The 15,337-nt window shown below is 46.4% G+C and overlaps 2 protein-coding genes across 16 annotated transcripts in view; one reads left to right on the plus strand and one right to left on the minus strand.

The window, feature by feature from the left end:
• MTMR3 (myotubularin related protein 3) overlaps window positions 1-15,337 on the plus strand; it is a 147,275-nt gene that overhangs the window by 117,617 nt on the left and 14,321 nt on the right. For 7 of the 15 annotated variants that reach the window (XM_037052475.1, XM_037052477.1, XM_037052480.1 and 4 more), the window contains 8 exons: window positions 761-946; window positions 3,925-4,095; window positions 5,253-5,398; window positions 6,052-7,471; window positions 8,599-8,709; window positions 9,161-9,249; window positions 10,027-10,053; window positions 11,903-14,038. In XM_037052475.1, the coding sequence (XP_036908370.1) occupies window positions 761-946; window positions 3,925-4,095; window positions 5,253-5,398; window positions 6,052-7,471; window positions 8,599-8,709; window positions 9,161-9,249; window positions 10,027-10,053; window positions 11,903-12,074 (2,322 nt within the window). In that variant the 3' untranslated portion in view covers window positions 12,075-14,038. Of the gene's footprint in view, window positions 1-760; window positions 947-3,924; window positions 4,096-5,252; window positions 5,399-6,051; window positions 7,472-8,598; window positions 8,710-9,160; window positions 9,250-10,026; window positions 10,054-11,902; window positions 14,039-15,337 lie in introns of those variants that run through there. The other 8 variants (XM_037052485.1, XM_037052484.1, XM_037052483.1 and 5 more) reach the window with 5 other exon arrangements.
• Window positions 1-15,337, minus strand: part of LOC118991277 (uncharacterized) — a 78,106-nt gene that overhangs the window by 34,764 nt on the left and 28,005 nt on the right. The gene's annotated exons all lie outside the window — the stretch shown is intronic.

The following is a 15,337-nucleotide window of genomic DNA, read 5'->3' on the forward strand; positions in this document are numbered from 1 at the left end:
AACCATGGAGCATCATCCAGTGAGAAATCTCCAGCATGAAACTTCACAAAAACACTTTAAACACATCTGATCAGTCACAGCATCTTCTCCATACACTGCAGATCTTTTTTTTTTGCTTTTCAGTTTCACTTTTACGTTTCCTGAAATAATAAAGCATAATGTGTTGAAAATGTTGCATATTTTCATCCATCTTCAGTGTTAAAATGGCTACACAAAATTCACCAATTTTGGTGTTTATTTTTTAATTCACACAGATATGACAGCTTTGCATACAAACAAAGTTGTTCTGAATGAAGTTAAAGACAACTGAGCGCTACTAGAACCGTCTAAGCGAAAACACCAAACGAGCTTTTTGGCCAAACCAGTATGTGTAAATTAGGGGTTAGGAAAGGTTTTCCATACATGACTTTGTAAGTATAACATAAAAGACATATTTTTTAAAAACTTAGAAAAAAAGTGACTTTCATAGAATAAATGAAAAGGCGAGAAATATACTACATTAACTCAAGAAAGGCTTAGGTAAATGCTTAGTACCCTTTTGATGATTATGGAATGGAGTTGTGAGAATGGAAAAATTGGCTTAAACATGTGTTTCATCAGGAATGGAGCCTTTGGCCTTGAGGCTGGATCTGGGCTTTCTTCTGGTGGGCTTAGTGGGAGGCTGTTAAAAGGATTCACTGCTGGTGACACCAGGCTCAGGACTGTCACAATCTGGATGATAGACAAGCACAAATGGTCTCTCTTGGGTGCTTTCTTACAGGGTTTCCAGGTCCTGGTGGAGATGGAGTGGCTGGATTTTGGCCACAAGTTTGCTGACCGGTGTGGTCATGGGGAGAACTCGGACGATCTGAACGAACGTTGCCCAGTGTTTCTGCAGTGGCTTGACTGTGTTCATCAGCTTCAGAGGCAATTTCCTTGCTCTTTTGAGTTCAATGAAGCATTCCTTGTAAGTTTGGGCATAAGACTCTTCACTTAGGAACCTTCTAAATTCATGGGGTATCAATACAAATATTGGTGGGCCAGTATTCCCTTGAAACTGTGTATCCTTTTAAAAATTTAATGTAAGGGCCATTCTTTCTCCAATTTTTTAAAATTAAAAAGCATTTATAAGCAAATATTTATTCCTTGAATCCAAGTGTACTAGATTTGTATAAAGTCTTTGAGTTGGTTTAAACTAAGCTTTTAAAATGGATCATAGAAGCCCTAAATAGCAGCCAGAAATAGAAACAATATCCTCTGCTCCCTCCAATTCGCCTACCACGCCCCTTGTATCTGTTCCACACTCTGTCCCTGCCCCTTTGACAGAGAACATGCTATCTTTGCCTTCCTCCAACCTTTTCTTCACTTGTTCACTAGCTTTTCCCTCTCTGCCTTTTGCATTGGCATAGTTCCCTCTCTACCAGGTAATTGCCATCAGCATACAAACATGGTATAGTGGCTCTCATTTCACTATACTCTTCTCAATCCTGCAACCCCCCAACCCCCCACCCCAGCTATTATCTCATTTCTTCACAGCAGAGCTCTTCCAATCTTCTATATTTATTACCTCAAATTTTCCCCATTCTTTGTTAAACCCATTCCAATCAGATGTTCACTCCACCAGTTTATCAGAGCTGCTCCTGTTACGGTAACCAGTGATCTTCATGTTGCTAATCTAGTAATTAGCTCTAAGTCTTAATCTTTTTAAAAACATTTAATTCCTATTTATTTAAAAGTTCCATCAGTCTGTGTACACTCATCTCTTTTTTAAATTGAGGAATAATTAACATATAATTAATTTCAGGTATATGACATAAAGATTTGATAGTTCTATATATTTTGAAATGGTCACCACTGTAATACTAGTTGCCATCCATCACCATAGTTAGTTAATTTTGTTTTCTTGTAACAGGAACTTTTCAGATCTACTCCCTTAGCAACTTTCAGATACGCAGTACAGTATTATTAACTATAGTCACCATGCTTTACATTACACCTCCATAATTTATTTATTTTATAATTGTAAGTTTATACATTTGACTATCCTTATCTTTCATCCATCAATATTTGGCACAATGTAATCACTTTTCAAAAAGTTATTTTATTGTTGTTCAATTACCGTTGTCTGCATTTATGCCCCCCACACCCCCAACCCACCCCACCCCAGCCATCCCCACCTCCCTTCTTTGCTTCCAACCCTCCCTTGGTTTTGTCCATATGTCCTTTATTGTTCCTGAAAACCCTTCCTTGTAATCACTTTTAAAAAATATATTTTTAAAAGATCTTACTTATTTTTAGAGAGAGAGGAAAGGAGGGAGAAGGAAAGGGAGAGAAACATCATTGTGTGCTTGCCTCTCACATGCACCAACTGGAGACTTGGCCCGCAACCCAGGCATGTTCCCTGACCAGGAATTAAACCGACCGTCCCCCTTGGTTTGCAGGCTGGCACTCAATCCACTGAGCCACATCAGCCAGGGCTAATCACTTCTTTTTTGAAACACTTGAAACAATTGATTTCCAGCATGCACTCTGTTAGTTCTCCTCTACTTCACCACCTGGTCCTTTATTTTGGAATGCCCTAGGGCTCAGCCTCCAGGCTGCTTGATTCTCTATCTATATTTCCTCTCTAGGGATTTCACTCACTATAGTGGCTTTAATTGCTATCACATTTAACTGGTATAAATGTGATTCTCACATTCATACATTATCAGCTCAGACCTCTCCACTTAACTCCAGACTCACATATCCAACTGTGACTAATATCTCCACATAGATGTCTTAATGGTATTTCAGACTTAACATTTTCAAAACTTAGTTTTTGATTTCCATACCTCACCACCCCAAAACCTGATCTTTCACAAGTCTTCCATCTGATGAAATGTCAGTTCAGTTCTTCCATTATTTAGGCCAAAAATTTGTCATCCTTCACTCTCCTTTTTTTTTTTATATTCCACATTCAGTGTATCAGCAGATTCTGCAGCTCTGCTTTCAAAATATATCTAAAATCTGATTACTTATTGTTGCCTCTGCTATTTCCACACTGGTCTAAGCCACTGTCACCTCCTTGCCCCAATTTGAGAGAGTCCACCCAGCAGCCAAAGGGATCCTTCTAAAGTATAATACAGACCATGTAATTCTTCTGCTGAGAAACCTCCAACAATCTTCCATTTCACACAGACTAAAAGTCAAAAGTCCTTAACAGTGGCCTGCAGGGCGCTCTTGGAGGTTACCTGTCTAGCTTCATTTCCTGCTATTCTCCTCCTTGTCCAGTGTCCTTTAGTCACAGTGGCCTCTGTCTGTTTCTCAGAAATCACAGGCATACACTCACCTTAAAACCATTGTGCTTGCTGTTATCTCTGCTGAGCATTTTCCCTCTGGATACCCACGGGACCTGCACTCTTAATCCATCAGGTCTTGGGCCAGGGACTTTCTCACACTGCCTTGCACGTGCCCTGTACCCCTTACTCTGCTTTATTGTCATCCATAATACTGGTCATCCTGCTCTCACAACCAGAATAAGCTCCATTGGGGTAGGAGCGCTATATGATTATTGTTGTATGTCATCCCTATAGAAATGTCTAGGGTGTGTGAGATGTTCTCTAACCATTTGCTAAATGATAACTTCTTTAGACGTATGCTCTCATTTCAGACTTGAGTTACACACTGACCTCCTCCTATTTGCCGTTATATGCTCTATCACTCATGAGAGTGACTGTTAACTTAGGACCTCAGAGACTCTTTGTCAGGGAGGCAAGAGGAGTGGGTGTGCCAATTATCTGCTCTTTTGAGTCAGGAGTGGTGGTGGTTGGGGTTGGTGATCTGAAATTGGTGGTGTGAGGAGGCAGCTATTGCTGTGAACTGAAATGCTTTCCCATGTCTGGGAAGACGTTTGCCCAGAGAATGTGTAGCCTATTGCTTGATTTTTGCCTTATTGAACTCCCATAGGTGAAACTGGTGCAACATACCTATTCCTGCCTCTTTGGAACATTCCTGTGCAACAACGCCAAAGAGCGAGGGGAAAAGCATACTCAGGAACGTACATGTTCCGTGTGGTCGCTGCTTCGGGCAGGCAACAAGGCCTTCAAAAACCTACTGTATTCCTCCCAATCAGAAGCTGTATGTATCCTTTCCTCTCTGATCAGGGGAAGGAATTTACCAGTGGGGGCATATGGGAACCTTTTTGAGTCGTGACTGTTTCATCGAAGGCATCTCTGTTGTCTCTGGATGGGTTGGTTCCATTTTTTCCCCCCACCACTGTGTTCTGAGAAAGGCCTATTTTCTGGTGATGCTTTGACCTCTTTTCAGGGTGGTTGGATTTAATACACATCTCTACTTTGCTACTCTAAACATTAATCTTTTCTGGCACCTCCGACAGAGCTGATTCCTAGCATGTTCTGTCTAATGAGTGGTAGAGACACTTAAATTGTTCCCTCTATGCCCTTGATAGCTCAGAAGGAGCTGCCACCAGGCCTCCAGCACCCTTGCGGAATCAACAAGTGGTGACATCCACTGCAATTTCTGTCTCTCAGAAGGCAGAAGACTATGTGACATTAGCATGTGTTGTCTTTGTGTTTCTCTGCTTACATGGAGAACTGGCAGGTACTCTAAGACTCTGTTCCTCAAAGGCACACCTTCTGTTAAGCAGAGAAAAGGAGGCACTTACATCTGTGTGTTGATACATGCTAATGTTCCTTTTGTCAGAATGCATCTTAAATTCCAGAGGAATCAAAATGTGGAGGCTAATCAGAGGTTATATTGCTTTGCTGGACTATTAATATGCTTCTCACTACATTTAAGTAGAGAGGAAAGATTTAAGCTAACTGCTTCTCTCTCACTGTGCCTGCTGGGGAAGTAACAGTACAGGAAGAAATTTCCCCTTTTCACAAGATCAATTTAAATGACACTATAAAACAGGTTTGACAGTGTCCTCTGAAGCCAAGTTTTTATACCAGGGAATCATTTAATGAAATGGCTCACTTTCTTATGCACTAAAAGCAACAAATTATGCTGATGAAAGTCAGCAAAGGTGACCAGAGAAATGGATTTTAAAAAACTCTTTAGGTGTTCATGCCCACAAGAGCTTCTCAGGTGAAAAATGCTGCCAAAAACTCCTGGGAGATAGACTTGTATCCATGGATCCTAACTCCCTATGGAGATATGCCAAGACCTGTTGGGTGTTCCAGCTTAATGCTTGTTCTTGAACCTCATTTCTAGACATTTCTAAAACGTATTGGGACTCCTTTAAACCTGTGTCCTCTACTCTTTCTATTCAGGTGCTATACCCTGTGTGTCACGTGCGTAACCTGATGTTGTGGAGTGCAGTGTATCTACCCTGTCCATCCCCATCCACCCCTGTGGATGACAGCTGTGCACCATACCCAGCCCCTGGCAGCAGCCCTGATGATCCACTCCTGAGCCGGTGAGCCCAGGGTTGATGCTAAGGCCTTAAGTCGTGTGTGGTGTATTCCTCTGCTAGGACACACCCTGGGTTGGTCAGAGGTCCTGACATTGGCTGGCTCCCACGTTTTCTTAGATCTCTGAATTTTTTTCATTGAAGGTGTTAGGGTTCTGGCCTATTAGGCACTGAGCAGTTTCTATGGAGCAAATCCTCTGGGTTTGTGACCCTCTGGCTTGAGTTTCAAGCAAATCCTTGTGACCCTCTGGCTTGAGTTTCAGCCACTGAATTAACTTTATTAAATTCAGACTGATAAATAAAAAAATAATTTAAAATAATGTAATATCAGAAAAATAGCAGTATTTACTTCCCTTTGTCACTAATTGAAAAACACAGCAGTATCATGAAGAACGTCTTTCTAAAATAGCATCTGCTCTTAGCTGATGTGGATATATCAGGCATAGGGTAAGGGTGGTTCAAGTGGAAATCTGCAGATGTAAAAAAGTCCTAGAGCTTTGCCTTTCTAGAAGACTGAACTTCACTTTAGAGATGCCATAGCTCCTTGAGTAGTTATGATGGACCCAGTTATGAAATAGCAGCCTGTTAAAACCTGTTGTTTCCTACTTCCCCTTTGAATAGACTCAGAGTTTCATTTCCTCCAAATTCCTTTCTTTTAGGCTACCAAAGACTAGATCATTTGACAATCTGACCACAGCCTGCGACAACACAGTGCCTCTAGCCAGCCGGCGCAGTAGCGACCCAAGCCTGAATGAAAAGTGGCAGGAGCACCAGCACAGACGCTCTTTAGAATTGAGCAGCCTGGCTGGTCCTGGAGAGGAGCCTCTTGATCCTGACAGCCTCGGGAAGCCAACCAAAGTGCTGGGTGGCGCAGAGTTGTCTGTTGCAGCTGGAGTGGCTGAGGGGCAGATGGAGAACATTTTGCAAGAGGCCACCAAAGAGGAGACTGGGATAGAGGACACTACCCACAGGGGGAACAGGGAGCAGGAGGTCACAGAGGAGGCTCTCTTAGAAAGAGGGAGCAGGGGGAATGTCCCTGAGGGCTCAGCGGTTGTACCTCATCAGGTACCACCACTGGATGCTGCTGTTCTGAGGAGCCCTCCAGGCATCAGTCTGCCTTTCCTCTCCCAGGGTATTTCTGAGCAGCAGGGTGGGCAAAGTGTTCTTTCTAGTTCTCTCCAAGAGTCCCCCAGGGAAGAGGATGTCCAGGAGGTTCCTGTGGAACAGCCTCAAATAGGAGCTATGGCAGAGGACAGGGAGGAAGCAATTCTTACAATCCCAGTAGATGCAAAAATTGGTTATGGTACCTCACAGTCAAACTCTCTGCTGCCCTTGCAAGTCCCATTTGAAGCCAGAGGACCAAATATAGACAGTTCCTTGGACATGGTAATGGAAGGTAAAGTGAAGTCAGAAGGTGGGCCCCAAGACCATCATAGACCTTGCCTAGTAAACAACAGCAAGTTCAGTGGCAAGGACATGCTTCCTCAAGCCGTGGAGCCCAGGTCTCCAGAGAGGAGCCTGGTTGAGAGGCCTCAAGTGGGATCTGTGGTGCATAGGACTTCCCCTGGCAGCACCCACAGCCCAGCACATTCTCCTTGTGCCTTCCCTGCAGCCGAATGTAAAGAGGGGCTTGTGTGCAACGGTGTTCCAGAGACTGAAAATAAGGCTTCAGAGCAGCCCCCAGGGCTTAGCACCCTCCAGAAGTACCCCACCCCCAATGGGCACTGCGCCAATGGGGAGGCTGGTAGGAGCAAGGACTCATTGAGCCACCAGCTGTCTGCCACAAGCTGCAGCTCTGCCCACTTACACTCGAGGAACTTGTACCACAAGTGGCTGCACAGCCAGTCAGGAAAGCCATCTGCAGCCGGCAGCCCTGACCAGCCTTCCCGCAGCCACCTGGATGATGATGGTATGCCTGTATACACAGACACTATCCAACAGCGCCTACGTCAGATTGAGTCAGGCCACCAACAGGAAGTGGAGACCTTGAAGAAACAAGTCCAGGAGCTGAGGAGTCGCCTGGAAAGCCAGTGTCTGACCAGTTCTCTACGCTTCAATGGAGACTTTGGGGATGAAGTGGTGAGTATACCATGCTCTTTAGCTGCCCAAGGAAACAGGGCACACTGAAGCCGCACACCTTTGCAGCTTGTGCATGGTGATTGGTATAGATTTCTCAAAGGACTGGGAAAGTCCAGGGTACCCCAGTTGAAGAAGCTGGAGAACAGCCTCAGCCACGTGAATGGCAGTCTGCCTCTCTTTTTCTGCCTCGCATACTTTCCACAGCTGTCCTGTTTAGGCAATTAGACTAAGGAATAAAGTTAACACTCACTACTTGGTTGGGCAGATCTCTTTGGAGAGAGGATCATAGGTCAAGAAGGGCATGAACTCCTGGGCAGAATGACATTGGTAAGGCAATGTCAAATATTCCTGCTAAATTATAGTGCCTGTCTTACCCCAGTAGCTAGTAAATTATTAGTGCCCCCAAACATGGGCTGTACCTGTGAAGGTTTAGTTCTTTTTTAACAGATACTTGTATCTGCTCTGTGGCAGGTGATGGCAGTAGAAGTGGGGAGAAGTGATTTCTAGCACCATCAAGTTAGCACTGATGGGGCCTGGTAAATGGAAGTCGGGGTACCTGCGGGGAGGTCCTCAAGGAGGCTCTCTTCTCACTTGGTGCATTGATATTCAAGTACTCGGTGTCGAAGCACAGTGTGAGCCTGGCTCTGAGGCAGTCAGCGTACATTAAAGGCGGGCTCATCGACCACATGACTTTCAATTAAACTGACTTCTTGGATTTTTCTTCACACTAATGATGATTTCTCATTTTCCCAAAGAGTCCTTCAGAGAAAGGAGGACATGCCCAAAGTACTCAGTCTAAACACACAGTTGTAAGTGGCAGGGTTGAATTGACAGGCCCACTGGAGCAGCTGCCACTGAGTTCCCACTCATTTCCTGGAAACCAAGGCTCATCTTTGCCCTCCACAGTCACCGCACATGGCCTTAGACCTGGGTATCTCTCTTCCAGCTGAGCTCAGCCCTGTCTCTGCACCTGCTCAACCCAATTCTTGGTGGCTGATGTACTTACAGATTTGGCAGCCCTAGTACCCAGGCCCACCCAAAGTCCCCAGTGCTTCCTTCTTTTCCAAGCCCTTTCTTCTTCTGGGAGACCAGGTTCATTTCCTTCAGCTGTGTTTGTTTGCCAACAGACTTCAATCCCCGACTCGGAAAGCAATCTGGATCAGAACTCTTTGTCTCGCTGCAGCACAGAGATTTTCTCTGAAGCCAGCTGGGAGCAGGTGGATAAACAGGACACGGAGGTACAGGCTCAGCCCCTGTTCTGAGTGCCATCCATGCAACTGTTTTTGCAGTTCTTCTCCATCCCCATCCCTACCCCATTTCCCTGGCCAAGGAATGACCTCATAGCACACTTAGCCTTGAGCCTCTGTGAATTTCAGCACCTGTGAATCCCCATCGAACCTAGAATTTCTGAGCCAGGAAGACTCAGCAAGCTGGCCCTCTGAACTGGAGTTTTGCCAACTGTCATAGTGACCCAAGTTGCTGCTGCCTACCATATTATCTCTGGGGAGTTTGGAGTCCCCTCCAGGAAAACGATTTGGACGCCTTTCTTGTACTGCCGACATCAGACCTGCTGGTCTGGTGCCACCAGAGCCAGAGTCCTCGTGACTCTTGCTGCCATCAGCATGGCTCTGCTGGCTCCAGCTGGATGGCCCATATCCTGTCATTAACCTGGCTCCATCTGTTTTGCAGATGACCCGCTGGCTCCCCGACCACCTGGCTGCCCACTGCTATGCGTGTGACAGCGCCTTCTGGCTCGCCAGCAGGAAGCACCACTGCAGGTGCCATTGGGGGGTGTGGTGGGGTGGGCCAGGGTGTGGGGCCCACAGAGCCTGTAGATTGGAGAGATGCAGTCATGTGGCTGGCAGTGTTCTAAGGCAGGCCCCAGGGTCCATAGGACCCCCCCAACTACATGCTTTGTGCCTCTGAAATTGTTGTTTGCAGAACTGTGTTTAGTATCTTTCTTCCAATTCACAGTGATCGTGACTAAATTTTGAAATGTGCAAATTATGTCCCTTGTTTTATTTTGCTTCTTAGTTTGGTGGGGCAACAGCCACCTCACAAATCACCATTTCTTATTTTTAAAATAAAATTGCTTCCCATTCAACATGGCTGCTATGACCAAAAGTAGTTTTCCTGCTGTGGCAGGGTACTTCATTTTTCTACTCCTTACTCTGTTTCCTGACCCCATTCTTGTTTTCCTTGTGTCAGTGGTGAGCAGAAATAGCTGGGGATTGTAGTGGGACAGCTAAGGACATAGTCTTCAATCCTTAACACCTGACTTTTTCCTTCCTTCCTTCTTGGTTGGATAGTGAGTTGCTAGAGATGCTTTGCCCCAGCTGGGGTGGTGACTGGAGGATGTTCAGTGTTCTTGTACAGGAAGTTTATATGAATCATGGCATAACTTAAAACACCTCAGTGAACCCAGATTGAAAATGGGACCACCTCTTTGTCTAGTAATGCTATTTCTAGAACTCTATATATCTCCCCACCCTGCACCCCAAGCTCAAATGTCTTTGGTTGGCTTTTCCTCTGAGCTCTTTCTCCCCTCCTTGCAGGGACACTGACCGTGTTGATCAAACGTGGTGAGCATTTGCAACAACCTGTCTGTAATGTCTGCACATCTATAATAACTTCACACTAACACTGCCATTTCCCCCTCTCTGCACTCATTGGGGTGTAACCAGGGGCTGGGAGCACAGGCAGGAAGGTGGGGCTTGGGAGAGAAGCAGCCAGCTGAGGAGACCATTAAGGCTGAGTCAGGCTGCAGCCCTGTACTTCCCTCTTGACTGTGCAGGTCATCTGAGCTATCTTGCTTGAGACAAGAAGCAGTATTTCAACAGGAGCTGGTCTCGCAGAGTAGCTCATTGAATTTTTAGAGCTATTTCTTTTGGATCAGAGCGATGCTAATAACTTCTCAAACAGCATCACTGCTTTTTTTTTTTTTTTTTTTTTAAGGAGACCAGAATTAAACAGGTTTTCTTTCCAGAGAACTGTTTTAACATAGACGACTTTAACTTTAGGGGAAGATTCCACTCAGGGTCTGTCAGGACTGTCAAAGAAGTCTGATTGAAAGGCTTAACTGGCCAAATTCATGTCAGGCTTTTGAGCTGAACTCTAGGAGGTCTGTTAAACATATGTAAACAGAAATAGGTTTAAGTAATTTTTCTGTGTAATAGTTCTTGCCAACTTACGCTTTTCAGAAATGGTTATGAAGTACTATTGTGTTCTAGAAGATGAAATTTTGTGTGTTTTACTTCTCTGTCCTTCCATTGCCCTGTGTCTAGACTTTCCCTTTTGTTGTATTCTTTCGTCCTGAAGGGTATTCAGCATTCTCTCCTCCAGGCCTAAGTGGTTCTTAATCCAGTAGTGGGTTTGCATTCTGAGGAGTTTAAATGAAAAGATAGTGATTGGTTTTGGCTAAGAAGAATTTCCCTTTGCTTCTTTCCCCAAGTCTTTAGCAGGCTACATTAGGCTCCTTGGAGTCTCCTGTTCGTGGGCTCTTTGGGATTGATTTGTCCTTTAGGGTCCAGCAAAAGTGGGTTCGCAAGGTGAACAAAAACTTACCCTCTGCCAGTTCCCTTTCCCGTTAGCTGTGAATAGTGTCTGTTTGGGTGTACAGGTGTGTGCTGCACAGACACATCAAAGTTGGGTTTTCAAGTGGAGGAGGAGAGGGAGGCCTGGGGCCTGCGTACAGTCAGGCTTTCAGGTAGAGCTCTGATGGTCCCTGGAGATGCATGGGGGCAGGGGAGTGAGCCACGGTTGACTGATACCTATCTACTAAGGGGGTGTGTGTGCACATGTGTTCATCCATGTTCTTGTACTTTCACCCTGAGCATGTGTCTGTCACTGGTTGCTTGTCTCCTGGCTTTGCATGCGGGAAGCAGAGCGGTCCTAAATGGCAGCAATCTATCCTCCATGTTGCTGTTGCTGCCTCTGAGCCTCTGGAGAAGTGGTCCTTTGGGCAAGGCTCCTCACTCCCCAGCTGGGCTGGGTATTTTCCCTCTCATCTGCTGGGCTTGTGGGAGTTTCACTGGACTCTGGCCTCTCTGTGATCACAGGCTACATAGATGCCGTTGCCCAGGTGGTGTGGATACTGAGTTTTCCTGGGCCAGGACTTACCTATAGAGCTAGCTCCTTCTGCCCTGGGCTCATTGGTTCTAACAGATCTCTCTTGAGCAACATCCTCCTGTACACCTGGTAACCTTGAGCCATAGTAATGAGGCAGCCAAGTGGAAGTGGCTGTGATGGCTAGGTAGGGATTCCCTACCTGCCTGGCTTTTTCTCGGCTAGACAAATGAAAGTGTTCACTCTTAGAGGAGTCTCCAACACATTTGAATTACGCACAACAAAATTCTGTCTTCTGAAGTTGGTTTTCCCACTCATACTTCCTACTTAAACTAACAGTGTTTTGTTTCTTCTCCTTATGTCAAGGAATTGTGGGAACGTATTCTGCTCCAGTTGTTGTAACCAGAAGGTTCCAGTTCCCAGCCAGCAGCTCTTTGAACCCAGTCGAGTGTGCAAGTCTTGCTATAGCAGTCTACACCCCTCGAGCTCCAGCATTGACCTTGAACTGGATAAGCCCATTGCTGCCACCTCAAACTGAAGCTCAGTGACCTGGGGCAGGCAGAGGCCAAGCTGCTGTTCCTCTGAAAGGCCCACACAGCCTGGGCAGACTGAGGCCCCTGCACTTTGGAATGGGAGCATGGAACCACCTGTGTGGAGTGACAGAAATTTGGGATGTACCACTGGATTGTAGATTGATTTTTCTTTCCTGGTTTTTTCTCTCCCTTTTCCATTCTCCCTCTGCTTCCCCCCAAAAGTCCGCTGGTTGTCTTTTAAATTTTTTAAAAAATGGAATACCAGAGGTTGTCAGCCCCCACCTCCCCCCTGTAACTATAGAGCTGCCTGTTGTCAGGAGATGCTGAGGGTTGGCGTGGTTCCTCAGGATAGAGGAGGCTGGTCAGGAGTGGAGACCTGAGATAGCGAAGGGGGAAGAAAGCCAGTGCTAACATTGACCATTCCTTGTGCCACCGCCACATCAGAGCTGGTTGGAAAAACCTTTGCTGCTGAGGAGTCTGGAAGCATCTTCCCTAAGAACACTACCCTGGGTGCCTTCTCCCTCCCACCTTACAGACAGGATTGGCATGTGGAGGAAGGAGCAAATAGTAAATGGATTATAGTAAAAGGGCTCCCCTTAGGGGAAGAAGGGTGTATGCTCTTCTGAGGCAAGTGAGAGGGGAGGGGCCGGAGATGGATGGCCAGTATGTTCTCCCCCATGGGATTCCGTTTTTAACTTGACTCCGACTATCTAGGGCTCCCTTCACTGTCATGGGTCTGCCTTCCTCAGCCAGGCCGTGTAGTGCTTCCCACCCTCAGACATGAAAGTTCAGACTGACCAGAGTGCAGTGTCCTGTTGCTGTGGGCACGGCCAAAGCCTGCCCTGAACCCAGGCACCTGGAAGCCCCTTCTGGGGCTTGGTCCCCCAAACAATCTCTTCCTCAGCTAGCACAGGGAAATCCAGACTCAGGGTTCCAAAAATTTCCCATTCCCAAACCAAACCAATCATGGACCTCCCCCTTAAGGGGTAGAATCAGCCTTTTAGAGTGCAAGCCTCTGGAAAAGGGGTGTGTCCCATACAATCAGCCTTCCTCCTCCCCTTCTCGGAGCAACAGTTCTCCTGTCCTGCTCCTGTGCTGCTGGCCAGCAGTGAGGGCCCACTTGGTGACTCTGCAGTCCTTAGAGAAGTGACACAGCCTGTAGGCAATTCAGGGCCCCTTCCCTCAGTAGCTTTGATGTGGTCCAAAAAGAGCCTTAAATCAAGAATATTTGTGGTGGAAGTGGGTATGTGGAAGGGATGGAGAGTTTTAAGTTTGTGCTTTGTAATCTTGGCATCCATGTTTTGTGCCTGCCCTCCCTCTCAGGGGAAGGGCCATGCTTGGCTCTGCTAAAAGCTGCTAACTGGTAACAGGACTTAACGGTGGTGAGGGTAAGACCAGGGAACATTTCTGACTCTTTGGAAGCGGTTCCCTGGCCAAGGGCAAGTTCTGTCTCAGGAAGGTGGCTCCTGTGTGTGCCGGGGTGTGATTAAGACGTGGCCCAGAAGCCTTCCCTGGAGTAGCCAGTCCAGGCAAAGCCAAGAGCATCTGAGCATGTCTCCAGCTTCCCAGTGGCAGCAGGTTGCTCAGAGTTTGAACTTAGTGCAACAGGGTGTAGTCCTTCTCCGAACTCTGTGGTTTGCCCGTGCAGTTAGGGAGAAGTCAGTCTAATTGAAGATTGTGCAGTTCTTAGTGACAGGTGCCAAGAGGTTATGATACGGGTTTCTTGGGTCTGATGTACAGTGTGAATAAATGCTTGCAGCTCTTAGCCCTTTTTTGATCAATGAAGCACTTTTTTATTAATATTTTCCTTTGTATGTAAAGGAGGAACCGTAACTCTCCGTAGCTGTACATATAACCCTTTTTTCCTAAAGAGGAGTCAGTCAGCGCTCCTATATTTTTCATTTTTTGTCAAAGCAAGAAGTAAATACTTTAGAACTGTTAAATATATAAATAAAGTGAATAAAGTTTAGTGTTCCGCATGGTAGCATTTGCTAACACGTTCTAATTCTTTCCCCGTGGTTTATCCCCTCTCCATCTGTTTTTCCTCTCACACTGAAGCAGTTTGAGTTGCTGCTGGGAAACTGGACTTGACAAAGGAAAACTAGATTTCTTGTCAACTCTGGACCTGGGCAAGGAACCATCCTATCATACCCAAGCACTAAAACACATCTCCTTGGTGGTTTTGCTCCTAGCATCTCCAGAACTAAAAAGGCAGAGCAGCCAGGCATCTTCACAGTCAACTGGAATTTTTTGCTGCTGCTCTGATTTCAGGGCAGCCAGTGCTCGGGCCCTGGATGCCACCTACCCAGAGAACATCAGCTGCACCTCTAGCAGTGCTTAAGCACAGAGTCCTACATGCAGTGAAGTGAAAGTTGTTGGGGGAGGGTGGCTAGAAAGTGCTCCTGTCCGCTCTTGGATGAGAGTGAGTGGGCAGAGAGACTTGGAGGCAGAAACTGAATTGCATGTGATTGGATTATGTGCTGCCTCACTAGGGGTTTCTTTACTTCTTCCACAGAGGGCAACTCTCTGTTCCTTAGATCTGCAACCAGTGGGGCAAGGCCCTAGCTTCTAATCATGTCGTGGCCAGTTCTTGCTCTTCACAGAGATGAATTTTCTTTACCCTGCATCACTGTTGGGCACCCCTCAGGGAAAGTACACTGTGCAGTTCCTCCCTAGGGAAGATTGGTGTTGAGTGGGGCTACGCTCTGGGGTCCCCAACCCAATACCTCTGTGGTGAGTCTGCTGGGCTTTGAAGAGTGACATCCTCAGTGCCCCTCTTAAGGGCCTTAACTCTTTGGGGCAGGCTTTCCAGAGTCACTTCCTGGATGGATGGACTCTGCCCAGAGTACACAAGCACTGAAAAACAGCTCAGCTGGTTCTGGTGCGCACGTTGCCAGGGCTTTCCAGCCCACATTTGAGAATTGGCCTGTCCTCTGGGAGGAGAAGGTGCTATATCATCTGCCTTCAGTCCAGCAGGAGCCCAGTCTGTGTTCAGACAAGTCTGTAAAAAACCTGTGTGTCCTAATCAACATGTGTCTACACACAGCTCCTCTTGTTTCTGAGGTCTAATGGTTCAGCCCTCGGTGAATGGGGCATCTAGCACAGCTCTTGATGCCCACAAATGGAAAGCTGTGGAGACCTGCACAGTGTGAGTTGAAGGCAAGGAATTGCTCTGTGAAGATGTCTGGCTGTACATGGAGAAATGCGGTTCTCCAAGGGCAAGGCCAGCTTTCTCCAGGCCGTCATGTGGCAGTATTTGGTCTAAAGC

Source organism: Sturnira hondurensis, unplaced genomic scaffold (genome assembly GCF_014824575.4).
Source record: "Sturnira hondurensis isolate 20B ecotype Veracruz unplaced genomic scaffold, ASM1482457v3 Scaffold0007406, whole genome shotgun sequence".
NCBI lineage: Eukaryota > Metazoa > Chordata > Mammalia > Chiroptera > Phyllostomidae > Sturnira > Sturnira hondurensis.